Source organism: Myotis nattereri, assembly GCF_964212035.1.
Source record: "Myotis nattereri genome assembly, chromosome: 12".
In the NCBI taxonomy this organism is placed as follows: domain Eukaryota; kingdom Metazoa; phylum Chordata; class Mammalia; order Chiroptera; family Vespertilionidae; genus Myotis; species Myotis nattereri.
Window position 1 is genome coordinate 36,884,665 of NC_138087.1, and position 22,832 is coordinate 36,907,496.

A 22,832-nucleotide genomic window follows, 5' to 3' on the forward strand; every position below is an offset into this window, starting at 1 on the left:
TCTCCTTGTATTTTCCCCAGCGCCGAGCGTAGACCTGGCACGGGGTGCCCTCGGTGCATTTCATAAAGGAAGGTCATTGGGGAGAGTTCCGAGCTGAAAACTGGGACTAGACTTTGAAAGAAATGGAAACTGCTATTCAACTCTTGGAAAACTCTCCCTATTTAGGTTGTTTATTTAAGATGTGGGTGGGTTCTCAAGAAATGATCGTAGGGGCTTCGAAGAAATTCTGTAAGGTCACGTGGCCTGATTCAAACAATGGGAAGCTCGGAGCCAGACACCTTAACTACATTGTGACTGCAAACACTGCACCATCCCTTCCCAACGCTGTTAGAGGCCGGAGGAACTGTCGTGCCTCCTGTGTTTTAGACCGGTCCTTTTCTGAAGGGAGTCTTTCTATACAGGGCCTGAGCTTGTGTTACCGAAAGCTCAGAAATGGAGTTCTATCGTTTCTCCACATCAACCAGCCTTGAAAAATGCTGGCGTGAATATGAATCCCCTGGAATTATTTACATGTGAGTTATTCCATCAGCTGTCCCTCTGTGGGAGATTTCACTCCAAGTATTCAACATACCAACCTATTCAAACACGGAAAAACCATGGTGTTTCTGTTAAACCTTGGCCAACAACTAACTCATAACCTTAATGCAGAGGCCATTTTAAGCTAGTGTCACCTTGATGGGCCAGCTTCCCCAGGAGCTACCAGGCTGAGAACATTCCTTAGAAGCCCAGAGGCGGAGAAGAACTGTGTTTTGACATTCCCGCCAGCTCAAAGGGGCTGGCAAAGCAGCAGGCCGCAGGGCCCTGCGGTTCCAACTTTGCCTTCTTGGAACATCCAGAGCGGCCTCACCATTTCACACAGCTGAGTGGCAGGGGCAGGTAAGGGCGCTTTGCTTGCTCACAAAGCCCTTTCCACGTGCAACTACGTACCTTTCTTGTAGACCACATGGAGTTCGGTTTTGTTTTTTGGTCCACTCTGATATGTCTTTTCATTGGTGTATTTAAACTATTGATGCTTAAAGTGATTATTGATATAGTTGGATTGGTAGCTATCATAATTGTTACTGTTTTCTATTTTTTTGTGTGTCCTTGTTCTTTTTTCTGTCTTTCATTCTTTTCTTTTTTTCCTGCCTCCTCAGGCTTTAAGTATTTTGTATGATTCCATTTTTCCTCTCCTCTTAGAATTTCAATTATACTTTTTAGAGAAAAAAATATGTATTATATATATTTTACTGATTTTTTACAGATAGGGAGAGGAATAGAGTTAGAAACATCGATGAGAGAGACACCGACCAGCTGCCTCCTGCACACCCCCTACTGGGGATGTGCCCGCAACCAAGGTACATGACCTTGACCGGAATCGAACCCGGGACCCTTCAGTCCGCAGGCCGACGCTCTACACTGAGCCAACCGGTTAGGGCTATATATTTTTATTGAGAGGAAGAAACATCAATGACGAGAACCATTGATCAGCTGCCTCATGGGAATTGAGCCCACAGCCCAGGCATGTGCTTTTGACTGGAATCAAACCAGGGACCCTTCAGTCCACAGGACGACTCTATCCACTGGACCAAACCAGCTAGGGCTCATTTACTTTTTAAAACTGTATCTTTTTTAGTGGCTATCCTCGAGTTAGCAATGTAGGTTTACAATTAAAGGAGTCATGTAACACTGTACCACCACCACAGGTAGTACAGGCACCTTAGAACACAGGATTCCCCCTTCCCCTCCCATCCTTTATACTAGTTGTCATTCATTTAAACTATCCATAAGCTATAATCATGGAATCAATTAAGAATAATAAAAGTTTTTATTTTCCCCTTCATTTAATATTCTTCCTTTCTTCATGTAGATCCATGTTTTAGAACATATATATAATTTCCCTTTTTCTCTAAAGAACTTCTAACATTTCTTGCGGATCTAATCCCTCAATTTTTGTCTGAGAACATATTTCAGAGTGTAGAACTCAATAGGTGTTTTTTTTTCTTTTTTTCCCTTAACACTTTAAATTGTCCACTATCCTTGCTTGCTGGTTTCTGAGACGTCGGAGGTTCTTATCCTTACTCTGATATTTTTTTTCCTCTGGACTTTTTCAGTACTTTTTTTCTGTGTGTTTGGATATACTATGCTTATATGAATATTTTTTGTATTTACCTGGCTTGGTGTTCCAATATTTCTTCTGTGCCTTTTCTTCTCCTTCCAGTATTATTCTCTCGCAAGGTACGCTTTTTGCTGTTGTCCCACAGTGTCTGGCAGCCTTTTTCCTCTCTTTAGATTTCAGTCTGGGAAGTTTCTGTTGGGGCGTTTTTGATTCCTGTAATTTCCTTTGACTCTTGAGTTTCCATCTCTCTGCATTTATTACCCACCTGTTCTTGCATGTGTCCTTTTTATTTTTTAACCAGAGTCCCTAGCATATTAATCAGTTGTTTCGAATTCTCTCCTAATTCTGATGTCTGCATAGCTGTGCTTGCGCTGTCTCTTCAAAGCGCACTGTCTTTTAGTTTGCCTTGTAAGTTTTTGTTGCCAGTGGGACATACTGTACTAGGTAAAAAGGGCTGAGATACGTTAGTGCGAGGTTTTATGTTTGGCTGTGTTCTGTTTACTAAAGCTCAAGTTTCCTGGTGTCCTTGGTCTGTTTTCCCAGAGAATTAACACATGTGACCCGGGATGCATGTTTTTCAGCTGTATTACCTTGCTGCTGTACAGAAGCCCTGCTGATGGGGTTTTGAGGGGAGGGGGGAAGCTGGGTGGGGGGAGAGATGCTCTATAGCAGCGGTTCTCAACCTTCTGGCCCTTTAAATACAGTTCCTCATGTTGTGACCCAACCATAAAATTATTTTCGTTGCTACTTCATAACTGTCATGTTGCTACTGTTATGAATTGTAACGTAAATATCTGATATGCAGGATGGTCTTAGGCGACCCCTGTGAAAGGGTCGTTCGACCGCCAAAGGGGCCGCGACCCACAGGTTGAGAACCGCTGCTCTATAGCCCATGACTAGGTCTCGGTCTTTCGTGAGCCTGTGACCTTTGCAAGTACTCAGCTGTTGTTTTCCCTCTATGAGAGGTGGTAAGGTTAGAGGATGCTGGAGTTGGGTGTGTATTTCCCTTGTTCCAGGCCAGTTAGGCTCTGGGAAAAATTTCTGTTGAGGACAAAAGATACTGGGCACATTTTTAAGTAGCTACTTCCCCCCTCCTGCTGAAACTATGAGATTTTTTTTCCCTCCTAAGGCTGGCGCCCCCTGGAGGTTTTCTCTCAAATTTGTCCACTCCGCGTCTCCAGCTGTTCATGATTGGATTAGGTTTTCCTGGTCTTCTGCTTAGTGTAGGTCAGTGATGGCGAACCTATGACACGCGTGTCAGGTGACTCGCGGACTCATTTTTTTGGTTGATTTTTCTTTGTTAAATGCCATTTAAATATATAAAATAAATATCAAAAATAAAAGTCTGTGTTTTACTATGGTTGCAAATATCAAAAAATTTCTGTACGTGACACGGCACCAGAGTTAAGTTAGGGTTTTTCCAAATGCTGACACGCCCAGCTCAAAAGGTTCGCCATCACTGGTGTAGGCTGTGATTCTCTGCATCTGCCTCTGTCTTCAGTTTTGGGGGCAGCTGGTTTGCCCTGTGACCTCAGTGCTTTGATCTAAGAAGAGCTGTTGATTTTCAGTTTGTTCAGCTTTTTTCTTGTGTGAATGGGAGAGATGACCTCCAAACTCCTCCCATGCGCACCAGACACTGGAAATCTCAAGTGCTTTTCTCTGGGTAGGAAGATTTCTTTGTACCTTTCTTGCTGCCCACATACGTTTATTTTATTACTAGAGGCCCTGATGCACGGAATTCGTGCAAGAGTAGGCCTTCCTTCTCCTGGCTGCCGGCTTCCCTGGCTTCATTCAGTCTATTTAGCATATTATACTTTTATTATTATGGATGACCAAAAGACGTGTTCCTAGAAAATTTTTTTTTAATTGCTATTGACTTGGAGTAAAATTAAGGAAGGTTTTCTGGCTGGTAAACAATTTAAACCCCTGAGAAAGATTGGGGAGGGGGTGCTTAGTCCATGGCAGCACCTCTGCCACTGGGCAAGCTTACAGGCACCCAAGTCCTATTCTCCTCTCCCGTGACACACCTGGTTCATTGCAGCAGAAGGGCTCTCTCTGTCCCTCCTCCCCCAAATGTTCTGTTGCAGGAGCCCGTCACTCAGGCACCAGGGTTTCAATGCTCTGGAACTCAAAACCAAGAAGCAACATTTGTTGAGCTTAACTGTCTCTTTATTAGGAAAGCACCACCACCACATTCTTGGAAATTACTGGAATTTTATTTGCCTCAGGCTTATGACTTGCAACCAAAGACATTGTGCAAAGAAAGCAAAGATTAAGTACACTTTAGGGAGAAAGGAGACGATACACATTGGTAACATAGGAGATTAGGGTGACAAAAAAAAGCCATCCAATGCACTATATAGATTGCAATATTCAATAGCATTTTCAACAAAACCTGTTTTTAAATCAAGAGCAAAAAAAAAAAAAAAAGCAATGTTTACAATAGACGTAAATCTTATACAATTCAAAAAGCAGTTTTATTTTCAGGTCATATAGCATAAAATGGAAAAACATCTATGCAGGTGAAGTCTAACTACTGTACATTAATCACCTATTAAAGTTGCTTATATGTACCACAGTGTAAAAAAAAAACAAACCACAATACCAAACAAATAAAAATCTTGAAAATTGCCTGATGAAAAATAAAATAACCAGTGACTTTGAATGGCTTATCCTGGTTATCCATGCTACAAAAAGACAAAAATCTTCTCATCAGAGCAGGTGATAAAACCAGGCCCAATCAAACCATTACCAAATTACACCCACCCATAGAAATATACTGTCCACCCACATATTTTCCATCAAAAGCTTTATTTTGTTTGTTTTAATCTTTGAATCTTTGAGGCCCGTTTGGTCACAATATGTTACAAATATTTGTGTGCGTGTTTTTTTTACACCATGATAGCATATGTTTGTCTGGCACTATCCTAAAGCTAGTGTATAGGTGATGATGATGATATAGAAACAGCCCAGTGCCCATACCACAAATGAACTCACTGGGTAGAAGTGAGAGAGGGGAGGAAGGAATTCAGTTGGAACAAGGTCCGTATCCATCACTCGTCATCAGTCCCGCTTGCTTCTGACTGTTCCTAAAGTCAAAAGAAGGTAAAATGGAATGAAGTTACATACAAGGACAAGACGACATAACCCATCCGAAGGCAAGGGAGAAAGCAAATGACATGTGGGAAAGTTAACGCCCCGCCCCTCTTTTCTACGAGGATGGGAAGGCACCAAGAGGCCTCGGCAGCCTCGAAGCTGGAAAACTGACCCCCACCCTCTGTGCCAGACTCTCACTCTCTCGCTTTGGCCTGAAAGGTTATGTTTAGCGCTATGTTTCAGAAAACTCGCGGGAGGAAAGAGTACCACGCATTTGCTGTCCACTCCCTGGTGTATCTACTGAAGGAAGCACAGTACTTTAAATGTAACGGAGAATGAATGTTCCAGAAAGAAAGCAGTCAGGGGAGGGAACCCGAGGTCCTCTGCCCAGTGCGTGAGATGGAGGCCGCTTCAGAAGGCGAGCCGGGAGACGTTCCTGCCCCCTGGCCGCCCATGGAGGCGAGGGACTGCGTTGGATGGAGTCGGCTATTTGCACTGACTTCAGCCTCTGCTGTCTACTTACATCACCTGGAGCAAAACACACAACCCAAGCCCTGATTTATGTCGTGTGGGGAGAGGGACAGCTATCTCACGGTGCTAACGGAAGCGTTACCCCTCTGTACGCTGTAAGCGTCTGTACAACGCAAGTGGGGGACCTTCCCCACACGCCACGAACGCCTCTAATAAAAAAATGTTTTCCCTAAGCCCTGACCAACTTTAAAATCGTTTTTTTGAGAGAATTTTCAGGTGAGAATAGTCAAGAACACCCAAACTGTGAGTAACATATTTATTTTTTAATATTCATTGCAAATTGATTTTTTTAATTAAATTCGAAATGTGGCCTGTGGGGATGGTTTCCGTTCTGGACGTGTGGTGATTCACTGGTTAAATACCGTACCACAGAGGAAGGTACTTATTTTCAGGCTCCACAAATGCTGCCTGAATTTTTAAATTATTAACAATAACACTTCTAGGTACTTAAAAATTCATCTGTTGTTTTTTGTAGTGTTTTAAAAATCAACTCAAACCCAGCACTCTGACTTCCTTCTTGTTCTTCCATCTAATCCTTATTCCATCTATACATTGCTACTGTCTAAGCACGAGGCTGGGGGTGAGGAGATAAAACATTAACTGGCCCTGGAGAAAACTCTATCTGTAAGTAAGCAGTGGGAAGATAAGAAAGGGGGGGGGGGGGGGCGGAGACTTGATTTAGTGTTTTTCATTTTTGAAGACCATTAAAAAAGCAATAAACAAAGACCCAAATTCCTTGTTACATAAGCAGGCAGCTCAGTGCACATCCATCAGAAATGAAATCTCACCGAATCCTGACGTTTTCATTTCTAGGTAATAAAGAGAGGAAGCTGGAAAGGACAAGGAAGCGTGACAGGGATACCCAAGCGGAGAGGGGGCTGCGGTCCCGGCTCCACTCACGTTCTCATCCTGCTCTTCGTCGCTGTCGAAGTCGCTCACCACAGGTTTGGCTTTCCCTCGATTGGGCCTTTTCTTGCCTTTTCCCTTGTCCCGACCTTTCTCCTCTTTTTTATTGAGCTTGATTTTCACCTTAACAGACTTTGCTACAGTGAAAACAAGACAGACAGCAATGAGGAGGCACAGGGAGATGACAAACCAAAGTGCAGGAGTGTCCAGATCACTCGTCGTTAGCACCCCCCTTCCACTGCAAGCACGCCTCAGGGGGAGGGTGGAGTACACACGCAGTACCTTACACAGCCACAGGAGGGACCGAGGCCAGCGGGTCCTCTCCCCGTCTCCTGAGGACCCTGCCTACTTTGTGGAGGGGTGGCGTAGACATTTATTTAATAGACCTCGGACATTAAAAATTCAACTATTTGAATTTTCTTTTTAATAGTATAGAAAGGTTCAAAATGAAAAGTAAAAAAAACCCACTCAAACAGATGAATATGAAAGCTTCCTTTCCCCATCTCTAGTCTCTCTACCTACTGTTCTCGTTCTAGTGATTATCTCCAGAAAAAGAATTACACATCCATATCTACACATATATCCATCCGTGTGTGTGTACACACACGCCCTTTATATCCCTATCCCAAAGGGGTTGTTGTATGCCCATATCCACACCATGCTTTCTCACAGATGTGGGACATTTCTATGCATCAACCTGAAAAATTTCCACCTTATGTGTACCCTCTGATTTTTTAACCAGTCCCCTAGGGATGGGTGCTGAAGTTCCCAGATTTTTGCCTCTAGAAACCAAGTGCCATAAAGCCTTTGCTGGCATATCCTGGCAGAATTCGGGGCGGTCTGGTGCACATGTTTGTATGGTAAGCCGCTAACAATCATCTGCTAAATGAACCTGCAGAGAGGCAGCACTCATTTCCACTCTCACAGGAGGATAGAGACAAAAACACCTAAAGGTGTTCAACTTGCTGTAACATAAACACGCGTGTGTATCCCCAAGTACAAAGAAAACCTGTTCCACGGCCTTGTTCTGGGGCAAGTTTCCACAGAACACCGCTTCGAGGACCTGAGGATGCAGTCACTGAGAATGTGGGTCTCTCATTCAAGCCAGTTTTGCTACAATATCATGTTTGGTGGGTCTCAAGAAGAATAAAACATGGAGGAGTAACTTTAACCGAGGAGGAGAAGGACCTATTCACGGAAAATAACACCACAGCGAAGAAGGCACTCATAAAGGGCGGCATCGTTCATGCCCTTTAAATGGAAAGGATTAACAACGTTAAAATGTCCGTACTACCCAAAGCAATCTACAGATTCAGTGCAATCCCTACTGAAACTCCAGTGGCATTTTTTACGGAAATAAAACAAATAATCCTAAAATATTTATGGAAACACAAAAGACCATGACTAGCCAAAAAGCATCTTAAGAAGGAAGGACAAAGTTGGAGGCACGACGTTCCCTAATTCCAAACTACAGGACAAAGTTACAGTAATCAAAACAGTGATACAGAAATTAATGGAACAGAATAGAGTCCAGAAATAAACCTCCCATATATAGTCAATTAATTTATGACAAAGGAGGAAAGACTATACAATGGGGAAAGGACAGTTCTTTAAATAAATGGTGTTGGGGAAATTGGACAGCCGTATGCATAGGAATGAAACTAGATTAATCATAAAACTCCTAGAAGAAAACACAGGCAGTAAGTTCTTTGACATGACCTTAAGATTTGACATTAAAAGGAAAGGTTGTGAATGCAAAAATAAACAAGTGGGATTCCACCAAGCTAAAAAAACTTCTTGCACAGCAAAGAAAGCCTCAACAAAATGAAACGTTAACCTAGTATATGTGACACTATATTTGTCACTCATGTATCTGATAAGGCGATATAAAGAACTCATACAAATCAGTAACAAAAAAACCAACAATCTGACATCACCATCACTAATGATCAGGGAAATACAAATCAAAACCACTGTGAGGTATTACCTCACACCTGTTAGAATGGCTACCATCAAAATTTCAAGAAATAAGAAGTGCTGGTGAGGACGTGGAGACAGGAAACCTTGCGCACTACTGGTGGGAGTGTAAACTGGTGCAGCCCCTGTGGAAAACAGCATGGAGAATCCTCTCAAAATTAAAAATAGGGGTGCACATGATCCAGCAATTCCACTTTTGGGTACTTATCAGAAGAAAGCAACAAAACACTAACTCAAAGATATATGCACCCCCATGTTCACTGCAACATTATAATAGCCAAGATATAGAAATTAAAAATATGTGTGTATATACATATATATACACACACATATAAAACAGAATACTTACTCAGCTATAAAAAGAATGAATCTTGTCATTTGGGACAACATGGATGGACCTTGAGGGTATTATGCTAAGTGAAGTAAGTGAGAGGAAGGCAAATACCATGTGATCTCACTTTATGTGGAATATATAACAAGCTCAGAGATACAGAGAACAACAGATTTGGAGGTTGCAAAGTGGCGAAATAGGTCATAAGGGTCAGGAGGTACAAATTACCAGCTATAAAATAAGTTATGGGGTGAAGGTACAGCAGGAGGAGTACAGCTAATAATACTGTACTGCATATTTGAAAGTTGCTAAGAGTAAATCTTAAAAGTTCTCATCACAAGAAAAATCAATTTTCGAACTATGTATCATGATGGAAGTTAACTGGATTTATGGTGATCATTTCACAATACATAAGAATATCGATCCATTACATTGTATACCTGAAACTAATACGATGTCCTAAGTCATTACCCCTCAACAGAGAACCGAGAATTTAAGAGAAGCACCGGCAGATGGAGTCTCACCGAGGGCCCCCAGGAAGGCATGCAGGCTGCCGACACCGAACTTACAGATCTAGATCATCAGTTGTTTTATTGAGCCACAAAGTTCGTGGCAACTTGTAATAGCAGCAATAGCTCGTTAACACACCAAGCCACGAGAGAGACTGAAGAAGTTAAACTGATAGATGGGCTGGGCGGGCAGCTCTTTGAAAACAGAAGAGAAATCTGGCTCTACAGAAGGAAATACCTAGCTAAGATAATGTAGGCTTATTCATCAAATGCAGGGATATAAGCACTGGGTGAGAACCATATAAAATGGAAAATGGTTAAATAAATAAAAGGCAGTAGCACTCGGGAGAATGATACTGGGGTATGGGGAAACAGACTGGGGCACTGCCGTCAAGGAAGTGAACCCCAGCTGAGTAGTAACATGTAAGCATTAGATGTCTGCAATGATTTATGGGTAAGAATGTTTAGGACAGCATTATTTAGAGAGTAATATATTTTGGTACATTCATTAACGAATGGTAATATAAATTGCTGTAAAAAAAACCCCACAAAAACACCACACAGATTGCTGTGGGAAAATGCCCTCAATAAATAGAAAAGCGACGCTATAAAACAGTGTGCTCTACTTTATGAACAAAATACTTATATGTAGAAAAAACTGGAAGGAAACTTCACAAAACGTTAAATGTATACTGGGTAATAAAATTATACAAATTTTCCTTTCTTAAAAAATACTTTCCAAATTGTCTGTACTAAGTATGTAATTAGGAACAAATCTAATAAAAAATTTTAAAGCGTATCTGTACTGTTTGACATAGCAGATCATAAACTACTGGGATTTATTACTTTGAGAGGAGGTATGGGGTGGGAACATACTCAGGTAAGAAGAAACTTTAGACTTTTGAAGGCAGATTTAACTTTGGAAGATGAGGGTTATCACCAGGGTGGGACTCTGTATGGCCGAGAGCGAATATAGTACTTCCTTGGGTGCAGAATTTAAGAGGGCAACAAAACTGAGTCATCAAGACAAATAATCTAACGCAACGCTGTCAAAACACAAAATTAAGGCCAAGAGTCCATGATGAACAAAAAGTCAATATTTGAAATAAACACACGATCAGTACCTGATCCATGCTGGATAAAATGGACCACATTCCAACAATTATTTTCTCAAGCGGTGGTTCTGTGTGGTCCTGGGCCAAGCAGCACCAGTGCCCCTGGGAACTCGCTTGGAACACTGACCCTTAGGCCCCAGTGCAGGCGACTGATCTGGGACTCTGGGGTGGAGCCCAGCTACCAAAACCCTGTGCTACGGAACAGGTAGGAGGTACTGACCACAATGTTGACAGAAAATGTCTATTACACTGGCTTGCTCAGGCAACCTCCAGTGAGCATCTGCCATGTGCTGAGCTTGGGGGCACGCATTACCTCATTTTCCAGAGAAAACTGAGCTTGAGCTGGGTTAAGTCGCTGGCAAGGACATGGCAGGACAAAGCTGGAATGCAGATCGGTCTGGCTCTAACATCTGATTTTTTAGCGTCTGGGCAAACACTGATGCAGGTGGCCAAGGGCACAGAAGCAGAAGAACCTGATGCCCGAGCTTACCTTCCGACTCAGACTCCTCTTCATCTTCTTCCTCCTCCTCTTCATTGCTTTCGTCCTCGCTCTCCTCCTCTTTGGCAATTTTCTGCCGAGCGCTCTTAAACACGGACTGTAAGACGATGGAGTCTTCGTAGATCTAAAGTCAGAGTGGCATCTGTTAGCAATGACAAGCCGAGGGCCGAAGATTCATAGTTGCGGCGGGCACTTCTTCCTCGTGAAGCACACCAGCTTCGCTTTACATGGATTTTACTAGAAACATCAATGCCAGCTTTTATGCCGACAGGATAATCAAATAGGGAAAACCCACAATCTTATAGAAAAAAAGTCCACATGCAGTTGAAATAATTTTAGTGTGTATGGGTCTGTGTATTTCTGTGTGTGTGTACAGGCGCGCACCTGGGAGAGAAGGGTGGACTTCTGTAACAAATCCTCTCATCTTTGACAATAAAAGTAGTTTAAAAAACTTTCCTTATTTGAATTGGCCTATTAAATAGTGTGGCAAAGCAACCTTCTTTAAAATGCAGTTCCCCTAACAAAATGGGAGCTATTCCTTATTACTGAGCTTATCAGTACGAGCCAATACTATTCCAATCAATACTTTATTGTTAGTGTACCCGCATACCTGAGCATAGCCCTGTCGTTGCTTAGATATGAAGTTCTGAAATGTTCCCTTTTTTCCAGAAAAAAATATTTTAAAATAGAAGTACCATATATCTAGCAATCCCACTTAACGGCATATAGCCGTAAGAATTGAAAGCAAGGACATGGAGAGATATGCGTACACCCATGTTCACTGCAGCACCGTTATTCACAAGAGCGAGCCAAGGGGTACAAATAAACCAAGTGTCCACTAAGAATAGATAAAATGAGGTACCTACACATAATGGGGTACTATTCAGCTTTAAAAAGGAAGACAATCCTGCCACATGCTACAACACAGATGAACCTTAGGACATTACACTAAGTACTAAGCCAATTACAAATGGACAGATACTAAATGATTCCACCTATGAGGTATCTAAAATAGTCAAAGTCATAGAAATAGAACAGCGGTTTCCAGGGGGAGGGGCAGGTGGGGAGTCATTGTTTTATGGGGACAGAGTTTCCGTTTTACAAGATAAGAGTGAGGAAGATCTGTTGCATGTCAATGAGAATATACTGAACACTACTGACCTACACATTTAAAAATGGTTAAGATGATTAAGTTAAGCCCAAAATAAAAAAGGAAAAAATGACCACTGCTCTCGAGGGCCGTATTCCTTTACTTGTAAAGATGCGCCGCACACCTGGCCACTCGTGGTGAGCCCCAGTAATACAGTCCAGTAGGACACAGGCCTGGGGGTCAACACTGGGATGGGGCCATGGCAGAGCTAGCCAGAGACATCACAGATGGGCTAGATCTTCAAGGTGAGGAGGACTCCATTCGGGGTGAGAAAGAGCAAGCGGGAAAGGCGAGGCAAGAAAAAAAAAGACGCACCTGGGGTTGAACTTTCGGGTCAGATACTGGACTATGTTACACAGCATGTCACACCTTGTGATGGGGGGGGGAGGGGGGGGCAGGGGGCGTAACAGGCTCCCTGCAGTACTTCCTACAACTGCATGCACATCCGGGGAAGCAGGTGTTTAAGGGACTAGTCTGGCTAGACCATAAATTATTTAGTTAGTTCCTCGCTTCATAGGAAACGAGGCTAAAGAGTGAGGGTAGGGCACAACTTCAGAAAACAGCATATGGAGGTTAAATTTATTCGAGAATTCAATAGTGCACAGGGAACCACAGAGCTCGGTGGGCAGTAGATGGACAGGATAAGAGGGTGGTCAGAGAAAGATAAAAACTCATACCCAGTGTGAGCTGGGAGGGAAGCCAGTCAAGGGCCGCTGTGGGGCTGGAAAGGGACAGGGGACTTGGCACAATGTTGCCACATATTATAAAGGACCCCGAAACCTATCCAGAGACTGTACATGTAAATGGTCACTCACAACAAGACTTCCTTGTGGACTCGTGTATTTACCCTGTGTCCTGGTTTTCATCTCAGCTTTCTTTGGAGTGTCTTGAACACACAAGGTTTGCTTTCAAGACCTGTTTTGGTCAAAACAGAACTCCTGTTTACTGCCACTAACCGAGACACGTACAGTCTGTTCAAGGCACAGTCTGAGGATTCCCGTGTTCTCCATGTTAGTGATTGGAATTGACATGAAGGTCAAGAAGCCAGATGGGGAAAGTGGCCTAAGGAAGTCAGTGGTGGCTGACAGCGCACTGGCCGGCAGACACACGGCCTCTCTTCTTGGTCTTTCTTCATGGGTATGAGGAGCATTAGGCCAGAAAAACACCTAGGAAAACAGGGGCTCCCACAAAAGGTGAGCGGGAGTGAAGTGGAATTGTAAAAGTGTCCTCCCCTAGTTATCTTTCATGAATTCACTGTCACTTCTATATGGTTACGCTTCCTCACTGTGGATATGGGGAAATAGAGAGAATTGCAATTGGCTTGAAGAAAAGGAAATTCTGGTAAGCAATTAAGGCAATGTGTGTATGTGTGTGCGCACGCATGCACACATACACACACACATTTTTTTTGGTTTTAGTCCATAAGTTTCAACTCCCGGTGCAAGGTTACAATCAGAAAAAAGGAATCAAATACACAATCTATAGAGGCCCAGGCTGGACCTCCGGCTGCAAGCATTACACGGAGTGACTGACTGGAATTCCTCCTCTAATGAGAAGTGAAGCCTTCGAGGGAAGTGTGAGCAGGAGCTCGTGTAGCTATGTATGGTTTTACTTAAAGGAACACAGGAAGTGTACGGTTACAGTGTGTTAGGCGTTACAGACAGACCTGGGACCCCTCCAGGTTGAAGGTCTGAGCATTGTGGCAGAGGAGCATGACATCTTTCTCCAGGTCGCCCAGGCTCCGGTATTTATGATTACGAATCCTTTCCTGATGGGAATTTGGGATGAAATAGAGGAAAAGAGGAGGGAGAGAAAAAGACAACAGTTATTACTTGCTTCACGAAACCGAGTTTTCCCTTCGTCTTCTCAGCATTTAGCCCTGCCTGGGGTGCGGACCGCACAATCCAGGGGTGCCGTCCAGAGAGCCCGGCCTCCCACGCAAGTGCCTTCTTACGAGGGGGCGGGGGGAGCACAGGGGTGGGAAACAGAAAGAGCAATGGGTCTGCAGAGTCTGCAACTTCTTAAACAAAATGCAATATAATAAAACAGAGCTCTCGGCAGGATGTTTAAATAACAGACGTGTAAAGGCACAAGGACATCCCAGCCTTTCTGGTGACAGGCCCTGATGGGTGTCGGTGGCAATCAGACAAGATGCCACCGCCCACGTTCTATCATTGTTTCAATGAATTTACTTCATTAAAAAAAAAGTTTGTAAAAATAAAAATAAAAAATATCTACCTTGATTTTTTTGAAATCCACCGGCTTCCTAATTAATTCATAGTATTCTGGTAATTCTTTCCTCGAAGGTAACTGAATGAAGACTTCACTGAGCTGTCGCCCTGAACTGTAGGGTGGGGGAAACAAACAGACACGTAACAGAGCATGCACTCCTGAGGAAAGGTTCCGTTTCATTTCATTTCAGACAGCGTCAGGCAAGCACGCTGGCATCCCACGCACACAGGCGTGGGCCTCCTCATGCCGAGGAAAACCCCAACTCGCCCCGAGACCAGTGCCTCTTCTGCGAACTTCAAAGTCACACTGAAGTGCCATTAGGTCCCCACTCCTGCCACACACCTGACACGAGAAGTCGCTGTGGATTTCTTCCAGAGCAATCCTTTTCATTTTGATAGGAAAATTTAAAATGCCCCTTTCAACCAACGTTCGTTTTTTAAAGTGAATAATAATTGAGTTGGTAAAAAAAAAAAAAACCCACACAACAGACTTTATTTCCATATTCCTTTGTCTTCAAATTCACTTTCTATTTAGAAAATAGGTTAGAATAGACCCTGGAACGGCAAATGAAATGCTTTCGTATGTACCTGGGGACGTCTATCTTTTCAGTCCTGTTCCTTCTAGAGTCCTTTACACACCTTATTGTTATTTGCCAGAGGAACCCCTTCATCTCGCCTAACTGCGCCTTTGTGTGTATGGAGCAATTTGGGCAGAAAAGAACAGCCATACTAGCAAGTGCGGGTGCCGATGCTGCTGGAACGAGTGCTGTGCCCTCCCCCAAATGCATGGTAGCTTTATTTGAAAGCAGATTAGCAACAAATGCTTAGCATTTTGTAATTCTGAGAAAAAGGCTATAAAGTGATATATAAGCTTTCTACGTCATTTAATATTAGAAACAGACATGGTTAAAAGAACAAAATATACGTAATTTAGATTCATAAGCCTAATATCTGACGTGGCCCCTCTAGATCAGTAACAGCTGGATATGGTATAGCCATTTTTCACAATAGCCTTGCTTTTCTTGCGATGCCATCTCTCTTTCCTTTGTGAAGCCAGAAATATCAAAAAATAACTGTAAATCACTGCCATGTCAATTTCAGAGGCGATTTTAGCAATGTGCCAGAATGCTAAAAGCAGCAGCAAAGAATGAGTGACAATGTGCAGTTTTAATCCATAGTCCCAGTTGTATAATTAAAAAATAATCATGACAAGTTATCATAAAAAAGGCATGCGCAGTAACTCAAACGGTTGCCTAGCAACCAGTGGGGGAAAATGCTGAAGTGCAAAGGGGCCTCCATAAATTAACCGAAATCTTCTGTCAAAGGGATGGGCGAGTTTCTGTTTTACTAGGTCACTGTTTTATTTTTTAATGCATATATGGGCTTCATGAATACTAAAATCAGGCGCAAACAAAGAGGTTTAAGAAGACTGTAGTGGAATAGGGAATTGGATTTTTAGATTCTTGTGGTAAGAATCAAGGTATTCTCTCACACACAGACTCACAGCCACTCCTACGCACCCCCTCCCCACCTTCCAGGGTTGAGAAATGCATTTGCACCTCCACAAGCTACACCACATAGTATGAGACAAAACCCATTTTATTTACTACCGCCTTCCACATACAGCCACAATTTCTGGTCTATTCTTTTTCGACCATTCTGAGATTTTATATATAGAAACATTTTACCTATTTGAAAAGGAATTATTTGAAAGGCGATTTATAGATACTATAAGTTTTTCTATTTCTATCAGCGACTTCTTTATTATTAGCATTCTCTGTAACCTAGCAACAGTAAAAAAGTCAGACCTCTTTGCAATCTTGGATTTAACACCTGACCCTCAATGACATCGTCCGTGTCATTTTCTACATTACCAACAGATGGTGTCATCTTTCTGTTGACACACTATGAGCACATCTCTGCTTTGTACACCTGTGATGGGCACACTCTTCACTTCAGCTGTGCCACCGAGTGTCTGGCACCGAGGTGCGAGAAAGCTCTAACAGGGCCAAAAGGGCTCAGTGAGCTTGGTCTGATTCTCTGTCCTCAGTCAGGTTATAGAAACCCTGGACCCTATAAGGAGACAAGTCCAGAGTTACATGTGCTCGTAAGAGAGAGTAAGTACTGAATGTTCTGAGACTTGGGGCCAACAGTGTAAAATGAAACAAATTTATTCTGTTTCAAGACATTCCTAGCCCACTTCCTTTCCCCCTTCCTGAGAGCAGAGGACACAGGCAAGAGGGGGACCGGGCTGTCGATCCTGCGGCTCCGTCTGGCTTTCTCAGCTCCTCCTCAGCTGGCTCGCACTGTTGACCTAACTCCCCTGGTCAGGATATAGCCTCTCTCCTGTGTACCCCCAAGTACCATGGCCACCCCCCAACCCCACTTTATGACTAATTCCAAGTCTCCAGAGCTCACCCATCTCTCACTCCGTGCTGGAAGGGTCTCTATCCTCCCCCCGCCCACCCCTCAATACCTCATTATCCATCCAGGATTGAGAAGCCCGTCTCCATAAAAATGAAAAATTCTCCCCAGTATTAACTAACTCTCGGTGCCTCACTGCTCAGAACTTAATTCCTCCATGTGTGTCCCTCCTCCTCCTCCACACAGGGTGGGAGCATTTTCCTTGCAGTCAGGCCCTGCCCCTCCCGTGGATCTGACAGGCAGCACAGGAGGAAATGCCAGGCGGTCCTGGGGCACATAACCTACAGGACGCACCGAGTCGCTGTGACCACTCGTTAAGGAATCGCTGCAGTTAACGTATTTTTCCCTCAAGTAAATGGGGGGAAAAATAAGAAAAAAGTGGAAGTGCAGCTGCCTGATAGTTTTGAATTCTTGGCATTTCTTTATCAACTTAAGCTGAGCAAAGGCTTTTTCAATATGCCTTTTCAAGTGCTTTTTTCCCCCCCAGTGCTGGAAAGTTATGTATTTTTTTTAAAGTACAGAACAATGGACTAATTGTATAGTGGTTTGCAGAAGGTGTTCTGTTTCTGTTGAAATGCTTCCCCTACCCCCAAGGCTTTTTCCATTATGTCACTGTACACGATTTGAGGCCTAAGTATAAATTGCTTCCCATCACCAAAGTGATACCCACTCCCCTCCTCCAAAAAAGGATTCCACTGATGGCCTGTAACTTCAGATCTACTTTATACAGTGATCTATCACAAAATAAACGTGACCTTGATAAGACATAAGGTGGGGGGAGGGGGCACAGCGTAACCTGAAATAAAAATTTAAAGGAACCCACTACACTTATCAGAATTTCCTGGTGCTGGTGGGCAAGCACAGCTTCTCTCCATAGAGCCAGTGGGCATAGGGACACAGGGCCATGATGCCATGCTGTGAGATGCTAAAGCCCTACATGCCACTGTGTCAATGGTGGTTTGAAACCCTGCATGTATAGCTTACACGCTTATACACACACACACACACACACACACACACACACTCTTGAGATCTACTCTGCTATGCCTCATCTGGGAACCAATGAGGTTCTCCCATTACCTCCACAAACCCAACGGCAATAGTTTCATATCTAGACTACTGTGATTCTAAAATGATGACTGCACACCTTATAAACATTACACCTGCATCGGCTTTACTTCTGACTATAGTTTAGGTACAGTTGGAAGAGTGCAGAAGACTGAAATGCCAGGTGGGAAACCAACTCCTTTAAAATATTATGGCTTTCCAACAAGCCCAAACCAAGGATATATGATACTGGGTGAATCTTTCTTTTTGTTTTGCTGCTTTATGGTTTTTCTTTTATCTGTCCAAACTAATCTATTGACAAGCACTTCCAATGTGAAAAAGAGATTTTAACTAAAGTTGAGATAGGTTTTATTTAATGAATGTAAAACTGTGGCTACCTTGCCTAAGAAAATGTCATGGTTTAGAAGACCACTTGGAGTTGGAAGACTTTTACAGAAAAGTTATTACAGTCCTAAAGGAATCCAACCCAGGAAATCATGTGGGAACAACTATAAAACTGGGTCAACATTGGAGGCTAGTAGGTGAAAGCAAGCTGCCGCTTTTCAGGGTCAGATTCCTGGGAGATTTATTTCATACACGTCACTTACACATGCACTCCAATCAGAGCAGCACCCCACTTAACCAGAAAGACCCCAGACATCCTAGCCAGCCCCAAACTAGGTATCACCTGCACCCGCACTCTGTACTCATTGCTGTGATCTCTCCTCTGAATCTTATTGGGTGCTGATGGATGATGATTCCTGACAAGCTTGGAAATCTGACCTCCAGGACTCGTGAAGCATATACGAGATAGGCGGCAAAACAGAATGGATGGGGCAGGCTTGCTTCTGGTAGTGGACTTGGTGGGTGTAAAAATGACCAAGCATTATGTTAAGGACTGTAGGTATATGATGTGCCTGAGTTGTCAACAAAAATCAGGTTGCATCAGGTTGGTGCAGGGTAAAGCCTGATGTAAGGAGGCCACAGGGCGCGGCCAGCTCAAGAAGAAAAGCATGAGGCTGTATCCAGAGCCTTAAATACAATCACACTTGGAAGCACGGTTTCACTTTTGGTAATCCACTCTCAGCTAAAAATGTAGCTGCATATAATTTTATGGATAGATATTTTACATGTGTATATGCACACACGTATTTTGTGTATATATATGTGCATACACACGTAATTATATACATGTATGTGTACATATAATTGTATATGTATAGTCCATAATTATTTTAAAATTATGTGCCTTAAAAAATAATATATACTTGTTATGAGAACATTCACCAAAAAAAAAAAAAAAAAAACACACAAAAAACACACACCCACATAGGATATTACATTTTAAATGCAGGACTTCAACGAGGTTTTTAAAAAGGCATTAACTATATGCCAGAGCATAAATAAACATAAATAATGTAGTCTTATTGAAAAAATATAAAGGCTTACAACCTACTGTAATTTGGAATCATCCATAAATAAGGTAGGTCTCAAACACTTTTTATTGGGTGACCTTCTTTGAAAATATGCTGTAAGTCAAAAGTCTGATCTGATTTTTCCCAGAGAAATGCTGTCTAAGGGACATGTGCCCCATCCTTATTTATATCAGCATGAATATCCCATTTCACCAATTAGCACCTTTTCACTCTACCATACAAAGCCAAATAAAACAGGATAATTCTATGAAATTTTTAATATATCGCAACGGTCAGAATCTACTACATAGTTTCTATTCAGAATCCTCTCATTGAACTTATAACTGCAAATCAGAAGTGCTCAGCAGGACACTGGGTTCATAGAGTATCACCTGTTTGCTTGTCCAGTTAACCATTCTGATGAGACACTTGAGAAGTTAGATCATCTATCACTTGACTTTTCAGAAATAGCAACTCAGGACATCTAGATGCTTCACTTTTTCTCACTTAACATTTCCTAACAGCAGGAAAGCTTTCTAACTGTCCATCTGTCTAAAGTGACAGCTGAAGGCCTGCTGTGTCCTTGGTCAGCTACTCTGCCAACTTTTGTCACCTCAACCTGTAGATCTGGATGCCACTCAGAGGACGCCCTCCTTCCAAAAGGTGAGGACCCACCTTGCCTTCCACCGCCTGTCCGGTCCTCTGATCTTACCCTGGGCCTCTACTTCATAAAGGTAAAAAGATGCTTCCAAGATTTTGGCTGAATTGTGACCCAACCCGAAAGCATCAAGCTTTTGCAGGCAAACAAAATCAAATGCTTCTACACGTGAGCGGTAAACCCCAAGCGTCCCTTTGTTAAAGGGGTGGGTGGGTCACATCAGGCTGTGGAGCATTGCTTTTTCCTGTAATGGCCCTTTTAGTAAATTCTTCAGGAAAACCCATGAGGTGAGATTCTAAAGGAATGAGGAAGACTCCCCCTTCGCCCCCATGAATATACAAGCACACACAGGGCGGGCAAAAGTAGGTTTACAGTTGTAAGCACACGAAACAGAATTTATTCTCGTATGACTATTTATTGTATTGTTTTCCGTACAAACAGCTGTAGACCTACTTTTGTCCACCCCCGTAGATGCCCCAATAACTGTCATCTTCCAGTGCAATCCATTTTTGATGAAAACACTTATGGAGTTGTTGTGGTGAAGACAGTTTATACGACAGTAAGAAAATGAGTTCTGTTATTTCCAGCTGGGACTCCTTCCCCTCCCTCGGGGAGAGGCCATTCATGTAAATGACACCACATTTACTGGGATGGCCTTGCAGCCTGGAGAGGCAGACCCTGCGCTTCTGGGCCAGGCTAATGCTGGAAGCCTTGGGGAGGCCTCTTGCCCCTCGGAAAGCAAACAAACCAAGTTTATTTGTGGCCTGCCCACCTGCTGGATGTGGGTATAATTGGCTGAGCAACATAAATAAATGTCAAGTCACCAGGGGTCAAAGAAGTCTATTCCAGTAAACACCTGAAAGTATCATTATTTATAACTAAGGCAAAATAAAGTGCTAGAATCCAGGTTTCCCTGAGCAGATTCTCTCTGGACTAAATGCAGCTACGGAGCATATAGTCAACATTTCCCAAAGTGTCATCGTGGAACATAAGCTTAATGAATTGCTAACAGTGTTCCTTGAAAGGGTATGTGTGTAGGGGGTGGGGGTTCCATTGGTCAAATGAGTTTGGGAAACACTGGATTAAACAAAGCTCAACAGCTTACTTCACATTCAGAGCCTCTAACTGCACTGGGAATTCTCCAAGAAGCTACACGAAAGGTGTATCCACTTGGTCACATTACTGTTTCATGGCCATTTCTCTATAATCTAATTAGGGTGCTAAGTGCAAAGTGCCTGGGCCTGAGCTCCAAAGTCACAGCCCCTCTACCTCATTTAAAGAAATATGGACTGTCAACACTGCTCAAAATAAATTTTGTCTAAAAGAGCTTCTTGGCTGGTCCTGAAGGGACAGTCAATACTAACAACATAATCACAACGTCAAGGGCTGTTAATAGCTATGGAGAGAATTCAGATTTCCTGGGATGGAGTATGTGGGGCTGGGTAGCTACACACACACACACACACACACACACACACACACACACACACACACGCAGGCATGCACGTGCCACATTTTCATTTCACCTGCTTTTCTGTAAATGAAACCACATTCACTTACCACTTAGGACAGAGATCCAAGTTATCTTCCTCCTCTCACATCTAGTCTGCCCCTAAATCCTGTCAATCACACCTCTAAGGATTTATTCTCGTCAACTTACCTACTACCACGTCCCATGCTATGTCCCTCTTCCCTTGTGCCTGATGGCCCAGTCCTACTGAGGTCTGTGTGGCCCTAAAAGGGTCCTGGCTTTTCCATCTTCCACAGCTGCCTGCACACATGGGCCTGAGTACCGTTGCCTCCTCCTCCCTGCCATGGTCTCCTGGGGGAATTCCCACTCGAAGCTTCCCCTATCCCTGCCCCATTCCTCCCCTCCCACCCCACACATATACATATACATATGCATTTACATATACATATACATTACTCATAATCTGCATCCATTATTACTTTATAGAGCGCTTTCATTTCTCTCCCATCCTTAATACTTGCACAGGGATTGAGACAGAAAATGCTCAGTACCTTTGACCACACGAAGAAAGGAATTAAAAAGTAATTTTTAAAATGTGTTCATCAGAATACAACCTGTGAATTGGTAAACACAGGGTAATGGGGAAAGGAAACATATGTGAGAGTCAAGGACGAAAGAGACCCAGAGCCCTGAGGAAGCAAACAACAGCCCCTTGCTATGGCTCTGGAAAGTTCAGCTTACACATCTCCTGTAAAGATGCATTTATCTACGTCCCAACTACCTGCAGTCACGGCGTCTCCTCAGAAAGCCCAGGCATGACACTGGAGGCTTGCAATACCCTTTAAAGTGGTTATTAATCCACTTCCCATGGTCACATGCCCAAGCTGATGGAAGAGGGAAAAAGAGCTGTCTGTCCTTGTTCCCTGGGCTGGGTGTATAGTACCATTCAGACCTGAAAGCCTCCTTTCTCTGTTGTAGGGTAGAGGTGTTTACCCATGTTGGTTCATTATCTAAACTGCCCACATAATAAAGTCAAGTATTTATTGTTTCAATCCCAAAATTCAACTCCAAACCGAGTTCTCTGTTACAGAGGCAAAAACAGAGCACAATCCTTGATGTCTCTCAGTACACACTATGGATGGTGTGTCTGGCTTCCAAGATTGATAAATATTTACTGAACACCAACAGGGAGAAAAAAAAAGGGCAATCTTGCCCAATAGTTTCACCTCCACACAGGTTGTGGGTAGGTACAAGTCACCCCCATGTTTAACCTCCTTCTGTACAGGACAAAGCCACAGCTGGTGATCGGTGAATCCTGAAACACAGATGTTTCCGCTCTTTTTCCTCCTTGCCCTAAATGGGATCCTAACCTAG

General features: G+C 43.1%; 1 protein-coding gene across 4 annotated transcripts in view; it reads right to left on the reverse strand.

Moving 5' to 3' along the window:
• Positions 1–4,248: 4,248 nt before the first annotated feature.
• Positions 4,249–22,832, reverse strand: part of SMARCA2 (SWI/SNF related BAF chromatin remodeling complex subunit ATPase 2) — a 164,773-nt gene continuing 146,189 nt past the window's right edge. For 2 of the 4 annotated variants that reach the window (XM_081104099.1, XM_081104100.1), the window contains exons 4-8: positions 14,451–14,556; positions 13,879–13,980; positions 11,054–11,186; positions 6,626–6,768; positions 4,249–5,187 (exon numbers count right to left, since the gene is read on the reverse strand). In XM_081104099.1, the coding sequence (XP_080960225.1) occupies positions 5,152–5,187; positions 6,626–6,768; positions 11,054–11,186; positions 13,879–13,980; positions 14,451–14,556 (520 nt within the window). In that variant the 3' untranslated portion in view covers positions 4,249–5,151. The remainder of the gene's footprint in view (positions 5,188–6,625; positions 6,769–11,053; positions 11,187–13,878; positions 13,981–14,450; positions 14,557–22,832) is intronic. The other 2 variants (XR_013996703.1, XM_081104098.1) reach the window with 2 other exon arrangements.